The sequence below is a fragment of the Amphiura filiformis genome, chromosome 6 (genome assembly GCF_039555335.1).
Source record: "Amphiura filiformis chromosome 6, Afil_fr2py, whole genome shotgun sequence".
NCBI classification, from domain to species: domain Eukaryota; kingdom Metazoa; phylum Echinodermata; class Ophiuroidea; order Amphilepidida; family Amphiuridae; genus Amphiura; species Amphiura filiformis.
The window spans coordinates 74913678-74940516 of NC_092633.1; the positions used below are offsets into that span (position 1 = coordinate 74913678).

General features: G+C 36.6%; 2 protein-coding genes across 3 annotated transcripts in view; one reads left to right on the top strand and one right to left on the bottom strand.

Moving 5' to 3' along the window:
- Window positions 1-13122, bottom strand: part of LOC140156026 (disks large homolog 1-like) — a 194889-nt gene extending 181767 nt beyond the window's left edge. Inside the window, exons 1-2 of one of the 2 annotated variants that reach the window (XM_072179124.1) lie at window positions 12748-13122; window positions 7802-7933 (exon numbers count right to left, since the gene is read on the bottom strand). In XM_072179124.1, the coding sequence (XP_072035225.1) occupies window positions 7802-7933; window positions 12748-12787 (172 nt within the window). In that variant the 5' untranslated portion in view covers window positions 12788-13122. The remainder of the gene's footprint in view (window positions 1-7801; window positions 7934-12747) is intronic. The other variant, XM_072179125.1, reaches the window with a different exon arrangement.
- A 4540-nt stretch (window positions 13123-17662) lies between these two features.
- Window positions 17663-22529, top strand: LOC140156027 (transmembrane protein 126A-like). The gene is made up of 4 exons (XM_072179132.1): window positions 17663-17801; window positions 19737-19978; window positions 21026-21279; window positions 21804-22529. The coding sequence occupies exons 2-4, from the start codon at window positions 19821-19823 to the stop codon at window positions 22082-22084; spliced, it is 693 nt and encodes a 230-aa protein (XP_072035233.1). The 5' UTR covers window positions 17663-17801; window positions 19737-19820; the 3' UTR covers window positions 22085-22529.
- The last annotated feature ends 4310 nt before the right edge of the window (window positions 22530-26839 follow it).

Sequence of the window (26839 nt, forward strand, 5' to 3'; positions counted from 1 at the left end):
TAAAATCTCTACAAAAAATACAAGTAGTAAAATATGTATCTTTCTTTGTTCAAGAAGGGACATAAGCGACTCAGAGACCCCATCCCATTTCAAGTTCCAGAGACTTTTGGCTAAGTTTTCCTCCAAATACCCTAAAATAAGGTCCTAATTTGAGCTCCAAGCATTTATTTCTAAAAATTTCAGCAAAAAAGGTCCCATGTATTGTAGTTCTGGAGACCCCATTTAGGGCCATTTTATGTCTCAAAACTACAGTCCAGAACCTGCATTTTTGAAATCTGGGTAGCACCTACCAAAAAATTACTTGAGTATCCTTCCCCGATCAGGTACTAATACATGTAAGTAACTGTCACCAAGTGGGACCCTAAATCAAAATCAATGCCATTTTAGGCCAAAAGGAGGAGCAGTTGCCCTACCCTTTGTTTTTGTCCGTTTGATGGGTGAGACCGGCAGCAATTGGATTTTTCCCCAGTAAATGAGATCCTGCCATCTAGGGGTGTGGTCAGCTTTCAAATCTCAGGGTCCATAAACAGATAAATAGAAAATATACCAAAAGACCTAATTCTTTTGAACCATCCATCCACTGCTTTTTTACACTTGAATATCCAGGCCCAAAATGTCAATGTTACCTTTACTTATGCAGAGTCAACCCGGTGTCCATCTGGAAGTCACTACAACTTAAATAATATAATTACATAACACAACAAAGTATCTGAAAGGTGAACACAAACAATAGAGGCCGTCAGCCTTTCGCCATCTTGTGGGTACAAATGATACGCGTGTTTATGCGTCGAACGACCATCACAGCGTGTACCCACAAGATGGCGGCATATGACGTCACGCTGACCGCCTCTATTACATGTAGTCCTTCAATCAGCTGCCTGCCAATAATAATAGTGATATAGTCAGTCCACATAGAAGTACAAACCAAATCTGTGGCATCGGGGGTCGATGCTTTGCGTCACACGTGAGCGCAACGCGACACGTAAAGAGCGTGGTGTGCTCGGCAAGCACAAATCGCGCAGTAGTTGGCGCGCCAAAGAAGCATTGCACTGAAATAATTATTCTCATACCTCCAGTTTCCGAGGTCTATTTACTTTGTACTTCTAGGTGGACAGACTATAGTAACAATAGTTTACATGCTGCTAGTACAATATTATTATTTCCAGCTTGAAACTCATCTTTAAAGAGCCACATAAGCTAGGCCTTCTTTAGATGTCTTGATTTCATTGTGGAAAAGTAAACAATCCCTGGCATTTGAGAAGCACTCATTGTTTGTCTTGAAATGTCAACTGTAGTATTAAATTATGTTTTGCATTACATCAATATTGTGATGAATATAAACAGTTCTGCAGCATTTTTATCCAGTGGACATTGAAGTAATCAAATATTTTCGGAATACATTCTGTGAATACATTGTATGAGCTAATTTTCGCTGCTCATTTTTAGAGTTCACTGCCTATATCCAAATGTAATAAAAATTGTGTATTCATGAAAAAACATTGTATTGTGCATTGCCATTGAACACTTTAATACCAGCTGGCTGATGCACTGACAGATTCAATCACGCTGGTTCCAAGTTTTAATATTGCTTCAAGTGTTTATATTTACATCTACAATTCTACATAAACAAAGCCAATGACACTGGGTACTATCAATTATTCAATCCAAGAGAAAATATCCTTACATGTACATATATAAACTGACCTCAAAAAGAAACTTATAATTTTTTCACAAGGTCATATCTTGAAATCCTGTCCATCAAATTGAACCAAAATTACACACAGGTTTACCTCAATACTCTACTCTAAACACATGTCAGTAACCAAGCAGTTATCCAACTGACACAACAGCAAAATGCACTGACATGGAACAGCTTCCTGGACCACATTCACAGCCCAGCCCTGTTTCATGAAAAAAGTGTATGAAAAGCAGAAAGCAGCACCGTTTTATCATCTGTGCAAGGATGTGTGCATTCTCACAGATTTTTTGTGCTGGGTGCCAAATGTTGGGCTGTGAAAGTGGAAGAAGTCCAGGAAGCTGTCCCATGACAGTGCATTTTGCTGTTGTGTCAGTTGGATAACTGCTTGGTTACTGACATGTGTTTTGAGTAGAGTATTAAAGTAATCCTGTGTGTAATTTTGGTTCATTTTGATTGACACAATTTTAAGATATGACCTTGTGATTCACAAGTTGTAAAAAATTATAAGTTTCTTTTTGAGCTCAGTTTATATTATATTTAATTTTGACACATTTATTATAAAGTTGTATCTGCACAGGCTTTGAGTTTTGAGGAGTGCAAGTGCGATCACACTCCTCCGCACTCCTTAAATGATCATAAGGAGTTTATTACACTCCCTAAAATCTTTAAGCTTACATCACATTTAGCATAATCACACTCCTCATTCACAAAATAGCACTCCTCACAAGTTTGAGGAGTGCCATTTATCACACTCCTCAATTTTTTAAAACTCAAAGCCTGATCTGCATATTCAGACATAATTTCCAGTTCAAAAATGTGTTTTATTTCTTGCTAAAACATAAGTTTAACACTTTTTTTTCTCAAAATTGTGTGATGATGTGATGATAAGGAACCAACGTTGCACAGCCAGAATGAAAAAGAAAGTTTCAAGATCCACATGCTCATCTCCCACAGAAGACTTACTACATACTGATTGTGTGCATAACCTTTCTTGTAGACTTGGTCACTGACCAAAGATATCATCCAAGTTTATTTTTCACCTGTCGACAGACAGAAATTACAACATAGTGGCTGTCTGGCCGATGGGGGCAATGTAATACATGTATGCAATACTCACAAATTTAATGTCTGAATCAAATGAAATTTTGGAAATAAGCTTCTTTCTTTTTGGATATCTATAGAACCATTCCCTAAAAGGTAGATGACAGAATCACCAAATGTCCCTTTAAAGGGGGTACTACACCCCTGGCCAATTTTATGCCTATTTTTTGCATTTTTCTCAAAAATCATAGCACATTGGTAACAAGTAAGATATGTATATTATAGGGGCAAGGACTACAACTACTTCAGCAACTAATTCAGCAACTCAAGGCAAGTAGTTATTGATTTATTGACCAAATATTGGTTTTCCCTCATTTTTGACTGTAACTCCAGAACTGTTGTCTGTGCTGAAATAAAAATTTACAGTGCAGTAGTTGTAGTCCTTGCCCCTATAATATACATATCTTACTTGTCACCAATGCGCTATAATTTTAAAGAAAAATGCAAAAATAGGCACAAATTTGGGCAGGGGTGTAGTACCCCCTAAGCTTATTATAATAGGCCAATATGGTACTGGTGTGTGAGTAGTGCTTCTTATGCCTCAATGAATCCAATTTAATGCAAACGTTAATTACAAACAAGTACAACAAATTCAGTCTTAATTCTTGATGAAAGTAATTCAAGCAGCAACATTGCTATTCCCTCACCTCAAACTGTTTGGATGAAGATTGTAAAACTTCAATTCTATCAGGTCTGGAGACTACAATGTAATATTGAAGACTGGACATCCAGATTGGGTTACAATAATATTTGCATTGCTCAATTCATATAATGATTTGAGTCTACCCACATGTAACACAAACTCTAGATCAATTTGGAAGGCCCTTACAAAGGTAAATATCTCTACCTGCAGATGAGAACACACACACACACCCCTACATGGTTTCACCAACAAACGTGGACCTTATGAGCCTCCTACAGTATGTAGCTAACAGCGTAACTGTGGACCTCTATGCACTGCCATATTAAAGATATGATATTTAAAACCATGGACTAATTAACCCTACCACAGGGCTTTTTTTAATTCTTAAAACACACTATAACACTCCAAGACACATTAGACACGCTATATCACATTTCCATAGCTGGCTATACCCTGAGAACTGTGGAGCTGTTTGTTTGTTTGTTTGTTTGTTTGTTTGTTTGGGTTTGAGCAGTTCTCGGGATATAGGGTATCTCGGACTTGTAAAGCGTGAAAACGAAAAGACGCCCTGTGATAGGGGTACTGTGGACCTGGTATTACACAAGATGGGGGACCTACATGTATATACCCAATATTATGACGTGTAGTGCCCTCTGCCGCTCTCTTACGAGGTCCATGGACATCCACGGTTGCTGTGGATCTGCACTTTATGAGTGAAATGTCATAGGTGGGTCCACATTTTTCGGTGAAACAAACGCACACCAACATGTCCCCCCCCACACACACACACACAATCATCATCAAATGAAGTGTACCAATTGTTTTATTTAATTTCATATTTTAACACAAATACATGTACATCTAACAATACAGTGCAACCATGGGACTTGTGCCTGCAAATGTAGTACTAATGGGTGAGCCAGCCCTCGAATTAACCCACAGCACCCATGGCATTTTGCCGTGGGTGCCCATCCCCACTGCCATAATGCCCTCAAAATATGTCCTTTACCCAAGGCAGTCACTTGCCGTGCCCTCTAATGAAGTTGCCGTCGGTGCCCCAGCCCTGCTCCTTCATTATAAAATTATCTATCTATGTTTGTGTGTGTTTTCTTCACTTTTGAGATATTGCCTTGGTGCCCTTCTCAAATTTTCAACAGTTGCCATGATGCCCTCTTATATTTCAAATATTACAAACTGCAGTGCTGCCTTGCCTTTTCAGTGAAAATCCAAGGCAATTGTCAACTTGCCCTAAAAAAGTTGCTGTGCCCTTCAGATCCTTAATTCGAGGGCTGGGGTGAGCCGGGGGGGTACTACTTCGGGGGGGGAGGGGCAAGCTGCAATTTTACCATCTGGGTAGTTGACATCATGGGCTACACAAAAATGCCTGACAGCAATTAAACCAGAGTGGTTTTTGGCAGAAAAGGTCATCAAATACACATGGTAAATTTGGATTGTTTTCATACGACTCATAAAACACAAACACACACTTAATATCATAGGTAGAACTGGATTTCATCTCAAATAATTCAAATTAAAATAACATTCAGATTTGTTTTTGTTTCACATATTTTAATCGATCGTGGTATGTTGTATGATACATACTGCAGCCATTTAGTGTGTACTGTCCTCAACTCATTATACTTGGTGGCAATATTTTTTTTTTACTACAAATACAGCCATCATACATTGTACATCATTCAAGAAACTTTCTCTAGCAATGTGAGCAATGAGCAATCTTTTGCCCTAAAAACAGATTTACATAAACTGTTTGGCAACTTTCCATTTTACAGATGAAACAAATCTACAGTGAATCATTTGAAATGACACGGACTCAGTGATTCACACAGTCCCTAGCATTAATTTTTTTCAAATGTCACAAATAATATTTTTAAAGGGAGGTCCCAGAAAAAGTCCGACCCATTCTGTGTGCTTATATGAGCCAGTACATTTGAGCAGTACACATCTAGACCTCAAAGCAAGTACCATGAGTACCGGTTATGTATGTATGCAGCTGCTTGAGCCTCCCAGCTTAGTCAAAGTAGTGATGGTCAATCAAGGTCAACTGAGAACATGTCCAACATTGACCCCATCCATCCCAGTGCAACAACCTGGATTACTACAAGTGGGAATCCCTCTTTATTAAAGACTTCCTTTGCACAGTAATATAGTAATCTCCCGGCAACTGCTACAACTAGCTATTCTCTATTATAAAAACAATGTATACAATGTATGTGTCTCAAATATAGTCCACTGACTAGGTCTCATATGGATCCGCTATTCCGCATTTAATATTAATATAACCTGAACTTTAAATTTTGTTAGTGTGAACTGAACTAAGTCTAACCCTACACCTACTGTGTTAAAGGTGTACATTAAATGTACACAAACTAATAAAATCATTATAAATCGGGTGCAGGGTTGTAGCTAGATCAAGTTGAGTGCCGGCTAATTTTACTATCAAATTAGAGTGCTGGCTCGGGGCACTATCTTTTTAGTGAACATGAGGGATCCCGGGAATATAGGATAGGGGTATACCCCAAATGTTTTTGGGTTTTTTACTCTTTTTATAATTTAATTTTTAACTCATGTATACAGTATAGTGAAAAAGATTGTGCCAAAGAACTGGTGGATTACTAACGTATATGTATCACTATGTACAATGTATGTGATGAAAAGTGTTTGGTTTATCAATTGCATGCATTTTAATGTGAATTATTCTGCTTCTTTCCAAATCTGTTCCAATTATTTTGTATGAATAACATGTACCGAATTGGCTGTATTCATTTTCTTTGTACTTTTTTAAGCCTTCCCATTTGTTCTGGCCTTCCTGTAGACAGATGGAGGGACATGTATTCAGGACCCATTGATCACAGATCCTTGTAATGATCCAGAGTCCTGAAGCTACATTATTTTGTAATGCCTTGATGAGTCCAAAAAATTTAGCTCAATCTACTGGGGTACTACATTGTGTCAACTTTCACCATTGATCAGAGAGAACTTATAATAATAATATCAAATTTCAAGTTATGTAATTTCATCTTAACTTCTCTTTTCCAACAGAACAGTTAATTTTGCCCCACCAATCATGCAAAAGGAAATACTTTGACCACAATCAATTTACTACAAACCAGTTTTTCCTTCTAAAGTGTTCTTTGTAGAAGATATTCCCTTTACACATGTATCCCATATCAGGGTATTAAAGGATCCGGATGACAAAAGAGTATCCTATTTGTCAGCTGGGGGACAATTTGTTACACCCAAATACCAATGTTACTAACTACTTGGCCATAACTCATAGTGTATGGAGAAGCTTTCTGGTTGCCTACTCCAGGCCTCCAGAAAATTTTCTGCTGTCTGGGAACTTAATGACAAGTGCTGAAAATTTTCTCTTGAAATAACTGAAATAGGCCTATGTAATGCGTGAGCGGACATCACGAGCCTTGGCCTTGAAATCCTAACGGACGGGGTCCAGGGCCCGCTTAAGGGCCCTGGAAGCTCTCAGGGTTTAGATGCTCTCTCGTGCAATCTGAGCCTTATTTTGGAACAGTTTTCTATAAAAATTTACATCCTTTTTCACAAAAAAACACAACTTAAAATTTCAAAGTACTACTGTCAAAACTCAAAACAATTTTGTATTTATTTTTTTACATTTTTTAGAAGTATTTTGCAACTTTGAAGAACCACTGGACCTATTCTGAAGGGTTAGGATTATTCACAGATAATTTGAAAAAAAAATGGAAAAAGATTACGAAAACATTAGTTTATTATCCTTAATGTGCAAACCATTAACTTGTGTTTACCTCTTCATCTATCACATATTATAAATGCATGGAAAACCAATGCATCTATAATATGTGATAGATGAAGAAATAAACATTAGTTAATGGTTTGCATATACAGGATAACAAACTGTATTTTTTTCGTAATTTTTTTCTGATTTTTTTTTCTTTTTTTAAAATTAACTGTGAATGATCCTGAAGTTTCATAATAGGTCCAGTGGTTCTCCAAGGTCGCCGAAAACTTTTGTTTTGGGGGCCTATTTATTTTTTTGGCCCAAAAATGAAAGGAAATTAAAAATGTGTATGCGTGTGACGTTGCATTTGGTCATAAAATAAAACTCAAATATTCCAGAAAATAAAATACTTTGACTGAAAACCTTAATAACTTCAGCAAAACTTTGGTCTCTAGAATACACAAGTAGTAACTTCAAACGTCTATATATAAGGTACAGCAAGTTAAGCACTAAATAATTCTATTTCTTATTTACCGGTATTTTAGTACCCTTATCAAAAATTTTAAAAGACACAAGAAAAAATGTATATTAACAAAAAAATACACACAAAAAAACCGGTACCTACCTAACAGTGCCTGGAAGAGTCTGCTTTTGAAGATGCGTATGACACGTTCTATGGCATTGCGAAGTGGTCGGTCCCCAGGTTTGGTCAATTTTGAGTGATAATCCTCTAATAACTCCAATGCCCTGTGGGCTTCTGTAAAACAAACATTCAAAAATAAGAACATTCACAACTAGTTACCGGTACTTTTAATCATGCTCTTCTACTTGCTAAGTTACTAAGTAAAAAGAAAAGAAAAATTTAGACCTATCAGATAGGCCTAGACTAAATTTTTAATTCCTGTTATGATCTCCTGAACTATCGTTGAATGCTCATTTGTTGTGTTCAAATTCTTGCTGGGAAACTCACAATTCAACATAAAGGAATCAATGCAACTTGGATGTCCAGATTGTTTTTCTGTGATTTCATGAATGAGTTTTGACCCACTTTCATTATTTTAATGCAAAACTTAATTTACAAAAGTTATCAGTGCAGGGGACACTAATAAATGTAAGGTATGTTGATTCTGAGAATAAATTCATGCATCACGTGATGGTCATATCAACTGCTGAAGTATGGACTAGACTGCTAATCAATACTAATCATGGTTGCCCACTTTTGGCTCCTGGTGTATCCAATATTTTACACAACAAACTATAGGACCAGGAGCCATCTTTGGGACCAGGAGCAAGGCCTGGTAGCCCTGGTAGCACATCACTATGAATACTGGACCGTGAAGAAGATTGGTTCAGGAATCAGGAGAGGGGTTAGGGAAGCAATCCAAATAAGGAGAACTAGCAGTGACCTCAACAGAGACCGGGGGTGCCATGATCTTCCAGTTATTTACAACAAGATTTTGTCACTTGACCATAACCAATCAATATCTGGTAGTCAAAAGCCAAGTCAAGTGGAATAATCTCTTCAACACATACAAAACTGTGTAGGGAATTTCAACAAACATAAATTATCTGTTGTTTCCAAATACGGTAGATCGTTATCCAAATAAGACAAGTCGTAATAAACAGCATCGCTCCGACGCTCATTATGACTTGATTGATCATGTGATGTTTCCGGAAAATCTGAGCGCTGGGCGAATCAATCAATATCCCGATTGGCAAACATTGACTTCCCATTGCAAACCAATGACGATACTCTTCCAGTGTCGTCTTATCTTGTACATGTTTCAGTCAGTTTTGCAGCTCGGAACTCGGGATTGCAAAATTTAAGTAAATTAAACTCGATTTTTGATTGCTTCCTATCATTCAAGTAGGTTTTTTCAGCAATATGTTTTTAGTGTAAAGTTGAGTCGTATTTTACTTTTGGTGCTGAATTCAGCTGACAGCACTGCCAGGAAGTGATTAAGCACAATCGATATTCATGGATCAAATGGTTGTTGTGGATGATAATTCAATGGTATAAATGTATTGTATGCATGTGGGCGAAGCTCATCGAAATTATGTAGTGTCAATCAATGGAGCAGTTATATAGTGTTCAATGGCTGAAGAGCTGTAGATGCAGTTCGCAAGCTACCACAGCTCTGCAAATTGTCTTGTGACTCAGGGACTGCCTTTGGAGGAGAGCGAGAGCAATTGCTTTCCTACTGCTCTCCTTAAATCTGATATACTGTAAGAGAGCTCAAGAGTGTTTATTAGCTCTCCTTAGTGAACCATTCTGTCCTTACATTCTTGTAAATGCTCAAATTCCAAACAGCTCTCCTTGATGGCCCCCAGAAGAACTATTAACTGCTCTTCTGAAAATTTCTGGTGACTGTTGTTTTAAATGGATCATTTTGCCAAAAGTGATGGGACACCCCCCTAAGATTGACACCCATGGCATGCCTATCACAAATGAATTACATGTTCATAAAATTTTTAAGTTTAATATTTTTAGCTGAAAGTTCTTTAATTTGACAGAGAATGTCATGTGGTAATGTTATCAATGCGCGATTAATTGCAATATGCGCTCAAACTAGTCTGCTGGCGTGGCGGCGCTATGTCCGCAGAGATTTGCGTGAAGCGCCATGATTGCGAATGTATTTTATTATTGTAATTTCACTTTTGAATGTAATGTCCGACCGCGATGTCGTAAAACTATGGAATGGGAAGAAAAGAGAGAGAGAGGATGAGAGAGAAATAAAAAGACTCTAACTAGTCTAAGAATTATGGTAAAACTTAGCCTGATGGTGTGATTTCATAGTTTTATTAAGAAGATGAGCCGGCTAGTGAACGTAACAGGGTGGCGGCGGAAAAAGTAAATCTACAGGTACGCCATTTCCAAGAAATAGCCTAAGAAAGACTCAAAGAAATCACCAAGAAAACATCAACGAAGTTTTCGAAAAAAGAAACTTGAAAATCGACAAAGACAATATCAAAGTCGGTAAAGACTAGTTCAGCTTTGAAGAAGAAACCTTCAGTGAGTTAAGAAGAAAGAAGAGGACGCAGAACTGCTGTTGAACAAGAAGAAAGAAGACGACGCAGAACTGCTGTTGAACAAGAAGAAAGAAGAGATCGCATAACTGATTAACTGTTGGATTGGAAGCCCAGCGGATTGGAAGAAAGAAGAGAGCGTCACAGATAGCTTCGCTACAGAAGAAAGAAGAGAAGAAAACAGAGTAGCCGTGACTGTATCATCATCAATTCCGTTCAAATACCAGAACTGTGAGATTTGATGCACATTAATACATTTTCATCGTTGGAATATATTGCTGATTTGTGTTCTTCTGGAAAAAAACAGGTGAATCGTGTTTTCATCAGTGGCAGTGTTGTCTACATGATCTACGCATCGGTGTGGCAGAGTGATGTGGAAAATGGATTACGAGAGGCTGTCTTCAGGTTCTAGCCTGCTTGGATTCCTTGCTAAATGACCAGACATTTGGTATGATATTTTGACTGTTGGCCTTTTTACTTGAAGACAATCAGAGATGTTCATATTTTCACAGATGAAAATGATCAGTAATATATTATAAAATTTAAATGAGGATTGTGCGATAGTGAAGCAAGTATTATAAATATTGCAAAGTTTGCGTGCACAAATGAAAGGTACGTACAACGAAATGTGTATGCACATATCAAAATTAAATGTTGTACATCATGCGTAGTAGAAATGTAGGCCTAACCTAAGCTTACATAATGCACGTCAATCTTTGTGGCATTCAAAAATGTTTTGTTGTGTAAAGCATAATTGCGTTTAAAAACAAAGATAAACAGCAATGAAACATTATATTGTTTTAATTTAGTATTATCATGCACATGGACAAATGTGTGCATTATTTCACATGCAAAAACTCCAGCCAGAGTACAAAAATGTGTGTAAGATTTTTTATTGGATTGTTGTAATAAGCGACGAGTGTTTGGGATTGCAGCAGTAGTGCGTAAGTCAATCGAGTCGACATTTCTTTAAAAATTGAAATGAAGGGATAAAGTAATATAATATGGTCGTCAAAAAACTGTTGTGTTTAAAATAAGATTTTATCACAAAATGTGCGTATTGATCAGGATTTCATGATGAATTTAAATTTCTGGACAAGCGTTTGGTATTGCAGCTATAGTGCGCAATTAGTCAAGCGACATTTCATATAAACATGGACATGTATAACTTAATTCATTATGTTTTGGAGAGATGGAAACTTGTGTGAGATTATCATTGAGAAGAAATTTATCACATAAATGTTATTTGTATTTATGGCAAATGTACGTTTGGAGAATATTTTATAAAATGAATTAAAACGTGCATTAAAAACAAATGTATGCATGAACTTATATTTATGCACACAAAAAGATGTAAATTTAACGTGATTTAAATGTGCATTTTTGAGATGATTGACACAATCATATAGGAGTTCGGGAGTGTCATGTGGTAATGTTATCAATGCATGATTAATTGCAATATGCGCTCAAACTAGTACAGCGGCGTGGGCGCTATGTCCGCAGATTTGCGTAAGCGCCATGATTGCGAATGTATTTTATTATTGTAATTTCACTTTTGAATGAAATGTCCGACCGTGATGTCGTAAAACTATGGAATTGGAAAAAAAGAGGAGAGAGGAATAAAAGGACTCTAACTAGTCTAAGAATTATGGTAAAACTTCGCCTGATGGTGTGATTTCATAGTTTTATTAAGAAGATAAGCCGGCAGAGAACGTAACAGAGAAACAAATTACCTAAACAATAAGGGGTCAATCATGTTTCTAGTGCATATATTTTTGAAGCTACAGACAAAAATAGTTCCACCAAATTGCCCAAAATTTTGTGTGTGAAATTGTGACAACAGGCACATGTACAATGTACACTACTGCATGTGACCCCATATGACCTCCTATTCTTTACTGTAAGAAAGCTGGATCATGGTGGATGGTCTTGATTTACACACAAACTGCTTTTGCGCTTTAACGAGTGTCAAGTTGGTGGATCATAAGATTGCACTATAGTTTATGAATCCAGTATTATGCCAGTACCAATGTAAGTCAACATCATTTTAGGTTTTGGTTGTCAAAATTAATTTTAGTGATTTTTTCCATTTAGTTCTGCCACAGTAAAGCCATTTTTGGACCGTACATGCACATTCCACTTCCCTATGCACGAATAGCGCCACATACTGTGTGATGTGAGCCTGCCTAGCTGTGCAAATTTAGATTCTATTCAAATAAGTTGAATCTAGAGTAGTCTGTAGTCTGTACACTAGCATGACTAGACAATGTGGCGGCTTCAATGCCTACTCCTTTTAAAGCTTAATAATATTATTATATCATTTATATAAATTACTATATATTACGTCTGGACTTCTAATTTTGAGTAAGCTTAAACTTCCAGTTAACATTTAAACAATGATTGATGCATGGTCACAGTTTTGTGATGAACTTCCATGTCCTAGACTAGTTGTCAATCGATAATAAATAGTTCATTCTAATTTTTAGCAGAACATGAATTTTATTTTAATCCGAATGCTGACTGCATTCTTATTAGCACACAAACCTTGCTTCCGCACAGGCATTTTGATGGCAAAATCGTTCATGGAATCAAATATTCTCCACGATGAAAATTAAAAATAACACGGGTTAGCCTCCCTATCCGTGTTTAATGCAATGCAAATGCAATGGAATGTAAATGAATCACAGGTGATACAACTGTCAAGCTCCGACCGTGTCACACCCTCCGTAAAATCACTTCTCCTGTTTTTCTCCCACAATGAATTCACAATCCTAAAGATACAACTATAGATGAGACTAGTAGTTGGCTTATCAAAGTATCGAAAGCGTTCATAGATACGCCAAATGCTGTTTTCACACGGTGTTTTTGATCAGTGCATGACCGTTTCCTACAGTGGTTTCAATAGGAAACTACAAAATGGCGACCTTGATGTATACGTTGATCACGTGACTGACCGACCCTTGACCTTTGTTAGAGGACATGTGCAGCAAAATGAAAACACGATGAGTTTGTACCTTTGAACAACTCAACTTGAGACAACTCGGCCTGTTGCATCCATTCCCCACATTGAGGCATGTAATCCCGGACCAAAGTATTCTGATTCCCAAATTTTGCGTTAAATAAATTCTATTTAAGTTTTGATATTAGAAGCAAAAACGTGTTTCATGACGGCCCAAAATACATTTATGATGATATTCCACCCAGGTTGTGTATGACGTGCAGTCCCTAAATTCAGTAAATTTTCATCGTCAACCGCGTCTTGAATCTTGAATCTTGAATTGTATACTCCAGAAGAAGCTGAAAACTTGTCCAAGGAGTTGTGCTGTGCTGACGTGCTAATTGAATGCGTAATTGAATGGGATTATTTTGAAATTTTAAAACGCTTGAAATATCACAAACAAATAGGCCTATGTTGATAAATAATATAAATACAAGCTTAAACCGTTGGGGTTCGATAATGAACCCCACAAAACTAACCGAGTATATGGAAAATGCAATACGGCGGGGCGGTTTCACGAGTTGCCGGCGCGATCATGTCATCCGCCGCCTGATTCCACCATGGCTCCATGACTCTTGATTAATTGATTGATTGATTGATTGATTGATTGATTGATTGAGAATCATTAAAAGATAACAATATTGCACATATATTTCAGATCATATTTTGCTCTGCTGCGTTGAATTGCACTAGTACATAATAATAAATAACTGATGTAGTTTCCAAAGTCAATGCATTTTTTGCCAGATTGTTCAAGTTTTTGATTGCACATTTGAAGTACCTTGTACCAAGTAAAGCAGCAATACAAAAGAGTATAAGAGAAGTAAAATCACTCCAAAAGAGTAAAATCACACCTGAAAGAGTGTAAACCACTCTTTCAGGGACATTTCTCTTTGTTCCTTAGGCCTATACATGAGTGGCTTTACTCTTTTACTAGTGATTTTCACTCTTTCGGAGTGATTTTTACTGTTCTCATTCTTTAGAAGCGTAAGTTTTTCACTGTTTATATAAAAGAGAGATATTAGAAACTCTAAAATTATATATGCTGCTTCTCTTACCAAAATGCCAGAACATAATAATAGAAATCTCGTCGGGATCCAAAATATGAGCATGTTTCCAAAAGCATGATTTTTAAATATCGGATAAAATGGGGGGGCTGTCGATCTGGCCACCGTGATCCTTTAAGTGACTTTCGTGTCCTATCAAATGCAAAGTAGGCCTAAGCCTAACTTATAGCCCACTTATTAACTAATTACAACACAAGATCTGATTTTTGATGGCGTTTATTTTTAGAAGTTCGGATTTAACGAACATTTTTTATATAATATAATAGGCATATTAGACATGTTAAAGGCATAATTGCTCATTTAAAAATCGTAAAAATCATCAAAATTTGGTTTTTGCACTTTTTAGTAGCATGTACTAACATAGAATCGGCTGAAAGCCGCGTATTAAACATGTTAAAAGCAAAATTGAATATTTTACATGAACTTGTCAATAATTTCATTTTTGCCAAATGTTATCATTTCAAAAATACCTTTTAATTTTGATGACATAGGGCCCTATCCTTCACTTTTAAACAATGTATACACAATTAATTTGTTTAAGCCGTCACTGGGAATGGGCCTTTAGCTTTATGTATCTTTTAAAGGCCTATAACAGTGACAAGGAAAGTGTAAAAGTATTAAAATTTGATATTTTTTATACTTTTCATATTTAACAGTCCTGGAAGTAATAAATCTAATGATGTGTACCTAATATACGTCTGTAGCTGGGATGAAAAATCGACCATCAATTGAAAATTTTGACCTTTAATATTGAATATAATTTCCCCCAAAGTGAGAAGTATGAACCATTTTTGGCACTATAGGATAAATTGGGTTAAATGGAACACTTAAGGGAAGGGGTATGAACGTTTGGACAGTATTTATTGTGGGACATTAGAGCACATCAGACATATCGAATTGCATTCTGAATACGAAAAATGTCCTTCTGATATCAAATAATTTTGATTTTTTGAAATTCGCAATGTAATTCACATTTTATGGCAAATGATTAAAAATTGATATTTTTGATATTTAACAGTACTCGAAGTAAAATTTATAAATCTGATGATTTATACTTAAAGTGTATGTAGGTGGGATGAAAAGCCGACGATCAATTGAAAATTTTGACCTTTCGTGGATATGGATTTTTTTCCCAAAACACCAAAAAAAAATTAGGTCTTTTTGGAAAAAAAATCCATATCTTCAATATAAAAGGTCAAAATTTTCAATTGATCGTCGGCTTTTCCTCCCAGCTACATACACTTTAAGAATATATCATTAGATTTATAAAATTTACTTCGAGGACTGTTATATATCAAAAATTATCAAATTTTGATAATTTGTCATAATGTGTATTATATCGTGAATTTCAAAAATGCAAATTATTTGATATCAGAAAGACATGCTTCGTATTCAGAATGCAATTCGATACGTCTGAGGTGCTCTCATGTCCCACAAAAATACTGTCGAAACGCCATAAACGCTCATTCTAGATCCCTTTAAGGGTATTTACACCCCTGCTAAATTTTGTGCCTATTTTGGCATTTTTCTCAAAAATTATAGCGCATTGGTGACAAGTATTAATAGATATGTATGTTATAGGGGCAAGGCCTACAACTACTGCACTGAAAATTCAACAACTCAAGGCAAGTAGTTATTGATTGATTGATCAAATATTGGTGTTCCCTCATTTTTGACTGTAACTCCACAACTGTTGTCTGCGCTGAAATAAAATTTCCAGTGCAGTAGTTGTAGTCCTTGTCACTTGCTTGTCACCAATGCGCTATAATTTTTGAGAAAAATGCAAAAATAGGCACAAAATTGGCCAGGGGTGTAGTACCCCCTTAGCAATAAATCACTTTTTGTGGTTGGGAGGGTATCCATATTATGATTTTGTTTTGTTTCAATAAGTATAGATATTAGATAATATGTTTTTACAACTTGTTTTAACAGATCAACTCCCATTTTAATGTTTTCTTTCTTGTACTCTGTCCAAATACATACATGGTTATGGTGTTCCAGTTACCCCAACAAATTGGGGTAAATGTAACAGTGAGGTGGGTAATTGGAACAAGGTGAATTACTTGCAAGGAGCCTATATTCATAGTTATATTTACATTGAATATTTTGTGACTAAACAAAAGAATAAAAACAATAATTTTGTTTTCATGATTTTTTATAAACATGGTAAAATACCACGTAAAAATGCACTTTCTCTTGGCACATAGCAGAAAAAAATGGTTTTCAGATTTAAAAGAATCAATAGTAGCTAATAGTGGGCCTAATCTAGCAAGTCTTATGTAGGGGAGACTGGACGACAGTTTGGTACAAAGTTAGGCTAAAAGAGCTTAAAAAGGACTCTGAAACTATTGCAGAAAGAAAGTTCACGAGAGCAAACAGAAAAGAATCCACCTCAGAACAGCACAAATCAGCCATTACCATGAGCTACCATGATTACAGACCACATAGCACAAGAAAACCATATCATAGAATGGGAAGGGGCAACTATACTCGACAAGGACTCAAATGCCTTCAGCAGCCTGGGGAATTAGGGAAGCAATCTACATTCGTAAAAAGAGGGCCAAAGCAATCAACCGCTACGAAGGTCTCCTATCTCTCGATCATGTATACGATCCACTGCTCAAAACAAAAACATCATCACTTCCGGGAAATGTCAACAAGCCGTTTCGCGGGAAAAGCATGCAGTGGATCAATTCACTTCTGATCAAGCCCTGAGTGATAGCTCCTGATGGTGAAAGCTAAAGTCGTGAGTACTCTGCAGTTAATGGATTTGTCAAGCTAAAAAGTTTGAATTATTTAGAATCGTATTATCTGGACATCTGTAACTCCGATGGGGCTCAAACTTGGCGACAACAAACCTCATGACCAGGGGAACATTTTTGGAACATTTTGCAGGGGTCAGATACCTCCAAAACAACAACATGCCCCAGCTAGGAGCTGCTAGGTATGTGGTCTATGACCACCATTTGCCACTATAGTTTCTCTTCTCTTATTCGCCACCTTTTCTCTTCTCCAAACTTTCTCTTCTCTAGTCCCTTCCTCGGGGAAAAATAAAAAAGACAAAATAAAAAGAAGAACACGAAAAGAAAGAACCAATATAATTTATTCATGACTTTGAGACATTTCACACAAGAAATTGATAGTTTGGGTGGGGTGGGTGAAACAGTAGGCCTATTGGCCTATTAACACGGAATATTTCTTTGTTTCTTCAGTGACTTGTCAGGGGGGAATGTGAAGCTATGTGATGATGACTATAGAAAAAAGGCCACAGCACTTGAAAATGATAATAATGCTACTCATTGAAACTGTTGAAATAAACCGTAGATGAGATTGGAATGACACCAGATAATCATTGGACGAGTTGTTATAACCCGAGTTGTTAGAAGGTTGGATTATAGTGTATTCACATGTGTGTTGTCTTGAAAGCACACCTTCGTCTTGATCATCGTTGCTGTGGATAGGCGAGATGCACGATTTAGACCGGGATTTAGACTAGGGCTTTCAATGTAACATTGTACTCTGTGTTTATGGCAGTAAGTTAAATTTAGTTAATCACTTCAATTTATATTTCAAGCAGTAATGAATACATGTTGGGTAATTCTGACTGTATACTCATTCACTGTCATTAAGACATATACTACATAAATAAATAAGCTTACCTAATCAAGCTTTAAGTTACAGTACTATAATAGTCTAGTAGTCATGAATCCATGATTAGTAGTAAGTACAGTACTAGGCATACTACCAACCTTTTAAAAGACAGCACAAAAAGTAACGCAGCTGTTATAAATACGCCTATATATAGCGTCAGAATTTGTGTTCACAATATTTTAGTACCTGGCACATTTAAAAAAAATTTCTTCTTATTCCACCAATAAATCAAAATATGCAACCGGGAAATCGGGAATGTTTTGTGTTTTCCCCCGAAACACGCTTTTTAGGGGCTGTGCAATAATATGAGCCGGGGGGGGTTCTTTCCAAATGGTGTACCAAGAATTGACTGCCCCCCAGGCAAAATATTATGCCAAAAATTGCTTGTCCCCAGCCTGCCCCCTCAGCCTGCCAAAAATGTCCCCCTTCTCTCGGCCTGCCATAAAATCTTTACCCCCCCTCCCGTGGCACATGTTATTTGGAGAGTTAAAGTATGGTGAGATGTCATCTTCACTGAAGGTGTTATGTTTGGTAAAGTTGGGATGTTTGTACTTTGTAAGTGGGGGAGGGTCATTTGGAAAGTAAAAGTATACTAGTAGTAAGTTGTCATTGGGAGAGTTCAAGTATGGTGAGTTGTGGTCAGCATACCGGGTACTGGAAGAGTTTGATTGAATTGGGAAGTGTGGTGTGCTATGTTGATGTATTGGGGATATTTGTACTTTGAAGTGGGGAAGGGTCATTTGGAGAATTTGAATATGGTGAGTTGTCATTTGGAGAGTTTGAATATGGTGAGTTGTCACCTTCAGCATATTGAAAGAGCTATTTGGTAAAGTTGCATTTCACTGTGATGAACTCTAAGAACCTCCTTTACTTCAAAGCTAGTACAAAAATCCCTAAGACATCAACATACCATACCACATCCAAACTTTGCTAAACATAATAGTGACAATAGTGACAAAAACAAAAAATTTAGAGGCTAAGGCTAATAATGCGAGGCTAGTTAATGTGAGGCTAGTTAATGTGAAGCTAATTTTATGAGGCTATCTAATTTAGATAATTATAGTAGAATTCCAATTGAATGAAGCGCAGCTTTCAATAAGCGTGACAAATTTTTGCGTACACTGTGCGATGTACGCCAGCATGTGCGACTGTGCGTGAGTAACGTGGAAGTGAATCCAGCCATGCCAACACATTTGTGATTGGTTAGCATTGTATCCAAGATCGTGTGTTCGTGTTGTAGTTTGAAATACGCGATATACGATCGCGGTTGGATCGAGTGCAGCTGTTGAAAGCTGCGTTCATTCAATTGGAATTCTTACTATTATAGGCTAATTTTCAAGGTTAAGACTAGGTTAGGATATGATCGAGGCTAATAATTCAAGGCTATTATGCAAGGCTAATAATGCGAGCCTAGTAATTAGGCTAATTTTCAGGGTAAGATGAGACTAAGGATATAAGGCTTATTTCCGACATTAAGTCGAGGCTTAGGTAAATCCTGAACCTTTGGTAAGGGAATTAACTCCATAAATTATAAACCATGATACATTCTATGTGCAATGGAAACTTGTCCCCCTGCCCCCTATTAAACTATGATGATGGGTCTTGATGAAGCTGATAAACAAAGGCTGGTTTTTCCAAGATTTGAGTTGCAGAAACAGAAATGAAATTAAGAAAAAAAAAGTTGTGTGTGTGGTTCAAGATATTGTGGGAGCCTGGAGCCGAACAGCCACTCTACTGAAAATATTGGACCTGCCTATCTTCTAAGACATACATGTATGATAGACAATACTCGAAACAGTTCCTCTTTTTATTTGCAGCTAAATAGGTTGAATACTGTTAACAAGAACATCTTGAAGGATTAATTTCTACATATAGTGATTGTGACATATCACTAATTCACTATGGAAACCAATGAAGCACAGAAATCACCACCTGCTGCACCCACATATGGACAGTATGGAAGCCTGGAACACCAGAGACATAGGGCACAGTATATCACAAGGTCAGAGGTTATCAATGAACAAACAAGGATAGTTGATGCACTTCCTATGTCTAAAAGGTAAGTGTGATTATTTAAGGAGCATTCATATCAAGGTTATGAATGGACCATTCATTTCAAGGTCCATTCATATCAAGGTCCAATGTGTTTTGAAATCTCATGACCATTGATATATCTGAAGGTTGGGGGAACATGCATCAATCAAAAAAATGGTTTTGTTTTTAAAAAGCAGACCTAGATTTGGACAAGAATCACAGAATCTATTCTTGTAAGATTTGGTTGCAAGAATCAACTTCTCTCATTGTATTATACAGTAAGTGCAGTGACTATGACGGATTTTGATTCTTGCAAACCAAGACGAAATCTAGGCCCTGTCAATAAGTAAGACTGAGATAGAAAAGATGTTTGACAATAATTGACACATTTTCTGTGTCATATCTTCAAACCCATTTTAGTTGTGACTTATCGTATCTTGACATCTGGTCCATGGAGGCCAAAGGAGGCATTTTTGAAAATTGGTTTACTATAAAGTATAATTTACCTTAACACCAAAGGTCTAGCATATTTGGTTCTAAAGTTATGAAGTTTTGTGATGTCTATTTTCTTATGTATTTTATTAGGTTTTTTCAAACTCCATATTTTTTCCTTTATCTCAATTTCAAATTTGCTGCCTTTGGCCTCCATGGACCAAGAGCAAATATGTTCAAAATATCCAGGAAAATAGAAATCCAGTTGTGAAGTACGTCACAGCAATCTATATATATGCCCAAATGGACAAGTTGATAAAAGCATCATCATGAATACAGAGAGCAGTCACTGCCGTACCATACTGTTTAAAGTTGATATACTTATTATGTAGAAACAGACCCCTAAAACTTTGTTTTTGTGTCAAGAGAGCCAAGTATCAGATCTTGGTAGTTTTTTATTCCCAAGTTTGTCAAATTCTGAAACAATGCTCAACTTGATTATGTATGCTAGCAAACAGATGTATGATAGACCAATGGACAATTGAAGAATGAATTGCTTGACAAAGCCAGAATCATGTTCAAAGTATCTCTGAACGTGGTTTTATACATTTATTTGAGTTGATCTATTATTAATTTTCAGGTGGCCCTTTGAGGCAGGAGGTACATATGTACCAATCTATGCAGGCATATCTGGTTTGATAGTCAACTCTTTCCTTCGTCGTATGCTCATGATACACTCAAGACCACTCATGACTGCTTTACCCATGGCATTATTGCCAGGCCTTACAATGAAGATTGGATGGTATGGCTTTGTCACAATGCCAGTGTTAGCTGGCGATCTAAACTGTGCTATATGTGGAGAAATGCGTGGAGGTCTAGTCAGTGTTGCTTTAGGTAAGTGCCAATGAATTGGTGAATATCGCAGGGTTTGAAGTGGACTTGTTTCCCAGTTGCTTGACAATAATAGTCTGATGATGATTGCTGTTTGCTTGGGTTCAGACCAGAGCTGTACTATACCATATATTGATGTCAGCCAGTTGGGGCAACAATTCTACAGTTATCGAATACATAATTAACCAGCCCAACATTTTGGATTACTCCAGTTGACCTATACTGTACAGTTGTTACACATATGAATGGGTACTTCTTAAGATTAAGATTCCCCTCAATCATGAGTAGTCTTTGACAAAGACTATGCTGGGCAGATACCATACATTGGCAGAGGTTTGATCAATGTAATGAAGCAAATCAATCTAAAATCAGTATAGCTTAGATTTGCCAAGAGTTGAACAGGCCACCTGTCTTAATATCAAACCAATTTTATACCACTTTGAAATCTTTGAAGTGACATTGTACCTGAAACAGATAATACTTGCATTAACCATACACCTGTTTTGTGTTTCCTTTTCTTTTCACAGGTGCTGTATATCCAATGATTATCGGTTTGCCCTTCTTTAGTGCAGTTGCTCAGGGTAATCACAAAGTGCAAGTTCCTAAACTCACAATGGCAGTAACAAATTGGGCAAAGTTTTCCCAGTTTTGGACTCGTAAACTTCGCTTCTTCAAAGTACAATTTGTATCATTAGTAATATTTCAGGCGGTGATAGGAAGCTTCGTTGCCAAGAAACAAATGGACGTAATGGAGACTGAAGTATTGACAAAATTTACCAAAGTTCAAGTTCCTGATGAGGAAGATTAAAATCAGGGGAAGAGCAAATCTGGTTTGACATGTTTTCTAAACAGCTGAGTGATAATTGTGTGTGTTATTTGCTAGATTGATGCATGCGGGATTCCTGTAAAAACAATAAGATAACATCTTTTCCCTTCTTTTGAATTGAATAAAAATGCAGCAACGTATGTCCCTGATGGATGAAGAAGAAATGATTTAATCAAGTTTATGGAGAAGTTTGATTATCTCAGAATAAGTGCAGGTAACAGTTGCGCTATGCCAATATTTGATCATGTGATTGAAGCAGCCAATGAGGAACCTGCTTCTATATTTGCACATTAGGTGCTACAGTGACAAGTTACTGCATATTGTTATTTGACCTGTGAGTACACTTAAGGGGGTACTACACCCCTGCCCAATTTTGTGCCTATTTTTGCAAAAAAATTATAAAAATTATAGAGCATTGGTGACAAGTCAGATATGTATATTATAGGGGCAAGGACTACAACTGCTACACTGGAAATTTTATTTCCGCACAGACAATAGTTGTGAAGTTACAGTCAAAAATGAGGGAAAACCAATATTTGATCTATAAATCAATAACTACTTGCCTTGAGTTGCTGAATTTTCAGTGCAGTAGTTGTAGTCCTTGCCCCTGTAATATACATATCTTACTTATCACCAATGCGCTATAATTTTTGAGAAAAACGCAAAAATAAGCAAAACATTGGCTAGGGGTGTAGTACCCCCTTAATCAGAAGTTGCAGTGTATTCAAATGAAAGATTGCAAAGTTTGTAAATGTCCTATGGGAAAGAATTGAATGTTTGAATCTAATGCCAAAATATTTGCATGTTAATGTAGTGTACCTCTGGATATTTCACCATATACCAAGCAAACTTCAATCAATTATCCGTACATAGTTTCATCAGGATTGTCCATAAAACATATTTCCAAAGTTCTCAAACAAATCTAATTGAAGGTGATGTTACATACCTCAATGACAGATAACTAAACCGTCCACATATATATGACCAGTTGCCATCTACATTGCAGCATCCAACAAGAAGTGGCAAAGCTGGTCATTCAATATGAAACCGTCATTGAGGTAACATCACTTTTGATTGGATTTGGTTGAGAACTTTTGAACTCAACAATTCAATTATGTATGTTATGTACCGTATTCATTCCAATAAGCGCCCATGCCCCAATAAGCGCCCACCCAGGGTATTTTCAATTTACTAAAGGGTACCATTAATGTTAAAGTGTCAGACAGATGTCGATACAGTGAAATAGCTGGAGGACTACTACGTCTCAGGACCCCTTTATAGCATACGTAAATTCGTCTCCAATAAACGCCCCTTACAAAAAAAGCCCTGGGCGCTTATTGGAATGAATACGGTACTTGTTTATGCTCTGCATGTAATGTGTTACATATGCCAAGCATTGTTTGTGCAAACCGAGTAGCACCTGTGAATTACATTATAATGCCAGTCATTGTTCAATTTAAGCCTTTGGCAAACAATGCTGGAGGTACACAATTGTGGTACCATGATTGACAATCCAATCCAATAGTGTTATACATGGGGCTCTTTGCCAGCAAAGTGTTAAACAATAAGCCCCGCTTGGCCAGTTCGCCACAGAAGAACTGACTTACACCTGTTACTTTGATGACGGACAGAACAGAATTTACATGGATAAATCTTAACCTTCACTAATTCCCTAAGGAACTTCAACCAAAACTGATGTCAATTGGATCACAAGTCCTGAATCACAATCAAAATAATTTCTAAATTGCCACACAAAATTTACCATATGTACCACTTTACTGGCGACTAAGGAGTCCTAGTGCTTCCAGTCTATTCGGCGTAGAGGTGATGTAATAATTATATTAACTACCATAGCAATAGGGTAAAACAATTTTTGAATATATCGCACTTCACTAGTACATTCACACTAGATTGCAGACATACACAGGTGATGAATGCAACCTGCTTATAGTGCAGCGTGATATATTCAGAAATTGTTTTACCCCATTGCTATGGTAGTTATTGCAATTATTACATCACTTCTATGGCAAATTTCTTTAGACCTGCCAGACTAGTCTGTCTTGATCTCAAGTGTTGTGCACTTGGGCAAGGTACTTTACCTCACTTGCCTCTCTCTACCCAGGGGTGAAATGGGGAGCTGTTACGGATATTGTCCATTGAGCGCCGCCCAAAGGTATGAGCATGCCTTTGGCATTGTATGGCAGCTGACAAATTCTAACGACGGCGGAATAAATGTAAAGCGCTTTGATACATGTGAAAGGCGCTATATAAATGTCAACATTTATTTAGAAGCTGTGAATTATCCTTTATACATACATCACTTTTATTCTGAAATCGACCAAGTAATAATGACACACACACAATTTTAGAACATCTTTTGCACATAATTCAATGGGATTTGAAAAGTAAAGTGGCTGTTGAAACTCTAGTGATAACACTTTTGTAGTGCATGATGGGGCTTCCTTAAATCATCCTTTGCTCTCAACTTGAGACAAGACACAATATCCAAAAGTTTTCCTGTGGGTGGAATTGCAATTACTTGCTCTGAAGTGATGTATCAAATAAGACAAGTTGCATCTACTATATTTTATCTTGAGCCCATTTCATCAATGTTGATGAATTAGAGCATTTATTTCATATATACAATTATAAATATCCACACAAACATGTTTTTTTTCTTTATAAAAACACAAACACAACAATACTTTTACCTTTTAAAAAGTACCATGTCATAAAAATAGTACAAGGTTATTATAATACATGATAAAATAACATGTAATGTTGCATTGTAATTTGCACATTTACAACAGGAAAATGAATAAAAGATCATTTTTATTATGCCAGAAGTGTTCTGCATAATTTATATTACAGTATATTATGGTCCCCATACAGATTTGTCTGGATTTAGGATGTACACTACAGGCTTGGAAGAGTCAATTGGCACTTTCCAACAGACACGCCCTGTATATTATATAAAGAAACAGGTTGTACCAGGATCACCTGTGTCAGTCCAAACCACCGCTAGTCCAAATTTGTAGGGTTAGGGTTCCCAACCCTACAAATTCGGACTAGCGGTGGTTCGGACTAATGGGGAGACCCCGATGCAATTTGACTCGGTTTGTTCCTGAGATCAAGGGCTTAGCCAGCGACCTGTCTGCCAGTCTTTTGTACATGTAATTGCAAACTTGGATGGCCCCAGACCAAATTTGAGTAAAATCAACAACTAAATGTCTATTAGAAGGCAATTTCTGATGCATTATTGCATAGTGCAACAGTTGCCACTAATCAGGGTTCGGTTTTTGCCGGCAAAAACCTGTTTTTGCCGGCAAAGTGGCAAAAACTCACATATAGTCACTCAAATATTAAAAAGTGACACAGAAAGCTCATAAACAGTAACACACAACTTTTAACGAATCATTCAACATATTTTTTGTCTCATCAAGTCCTTAAAATGAAAAAGTTTTGAATTTGATACATACCAAATTTCGATTAAATGCTCTTGAGCAATGAAAACGCATGCCTTTAATTACTTAATATATTGCTTATAATTACAAAATCTGGCCTTGTTACACTCTGGAACTTATTGTTGTAACGTAATAATTTGTTTTGAGATGAAAAAACTGAACTATAAATCACTTTTTTAGTTTTTGCCATTTTTGCCGGCAAAAACTGTTTTTGCCAAGTGGTTTTTTCCACCTGCGGCAAAAACCTGCAAACCCTGTGCCACTTAGTTGTTGCAATCATCGGTACATAATGTAGCTTGAATCCCAGGTCCAAAAGTAATTGGGTCTGTAGATGGCCTGGAACAGGTAGATTTTGGATCCTTGCTAAACCACTGTATGAGATGCTGACATTTTAATCCCTACTTCCATATTTACATGCACTATATTGGCAAGAGTGCAAAAGTAATCTAATGATGACAATAATATTATGTAACACTTCATGACAGTTTTTGCTGCACTATACTTTTCTTCACCTCAAGTTTGGTATTGACATAATGTATGTGATTTGACCAAGCAAAAAAAAGCAGAAGTTTTCTGGTAAATGTAGCTTTGCAAATGCTTTATACAATCATGTAAAAAACTGAAAATTGAATATGCCCGACTTCAGATTGATTTTGCTTGATCACACCACAAACTGTATACACACATATGGTCATGTTTTTTATACTGGGACCCTAAAAAAGGTGGTGCTGTCACATTTTGCTAAATCATTTTGTCTACTTATTCCTATATTTTTGCCAAAATTCATCATGAACAAATGGTTTTGGTCTTATTTTGAAGATAAATTATTAATCTAATGAATTAATAACAAATACAATTAAACAAATGTATTAATTAATTACAACAGCTTAATTAGGTTAATTAGTCAGGGGTGGTGCCGGAAGTGGAGGAGCCGGAGCGGAGGAGCTCTGTGTAATTCCAATGGGAAGTTGATGTTCATTAATAAAATTTATGCACTTTGTTGCCTAGTAGAAGTTAAAATGCATTTGCATAATGTTAATCTTATTTTTTAACTTTCTATAACAATAATTGCCTTGTTAATCTTAATAAACTTAGTAATTAAGGATTTAACAAGCTTTTAATTAATGCAGTGGAATGTGGGTCATGCAATACAATGGGCTTTAATTTTGCATGCATGCATATGAAATAAATTTCAATATTGTTTTATCTTTGAAATATAAAATAAATCTTCTCACAGGAGATTATTAGTCAAAGGTTTTAATCTGATGATATA

What these genes read in the sequence shown, in the direction of transcription:
- LOC140156027 (XM_072179132.1), top strand. Translation starts at nt 19,821, where the DNA reads ATGGAAACCAATGAAGCACAGAAATCACCACCTGCTGCACCCACATAT. An exon ending in GCACTTCCTATGTCTAAAAG is followed by an intron (nt 19,979 to 21,025) that starts GTAAGTGTGATT and finishes ATTAATTTTCAG; the next exon opens with GTGGCCCTTTGAGGCAGGAG. An exon ending in TCTAGTCAGTGTTGCTTTAG is followed by an intron (nt 21,280 to 21,803) that starts GTAAGTGCCAAT and finishes TTCTTTTCACAG; the next exon opens with GTGCTGTATATCCAATGATT.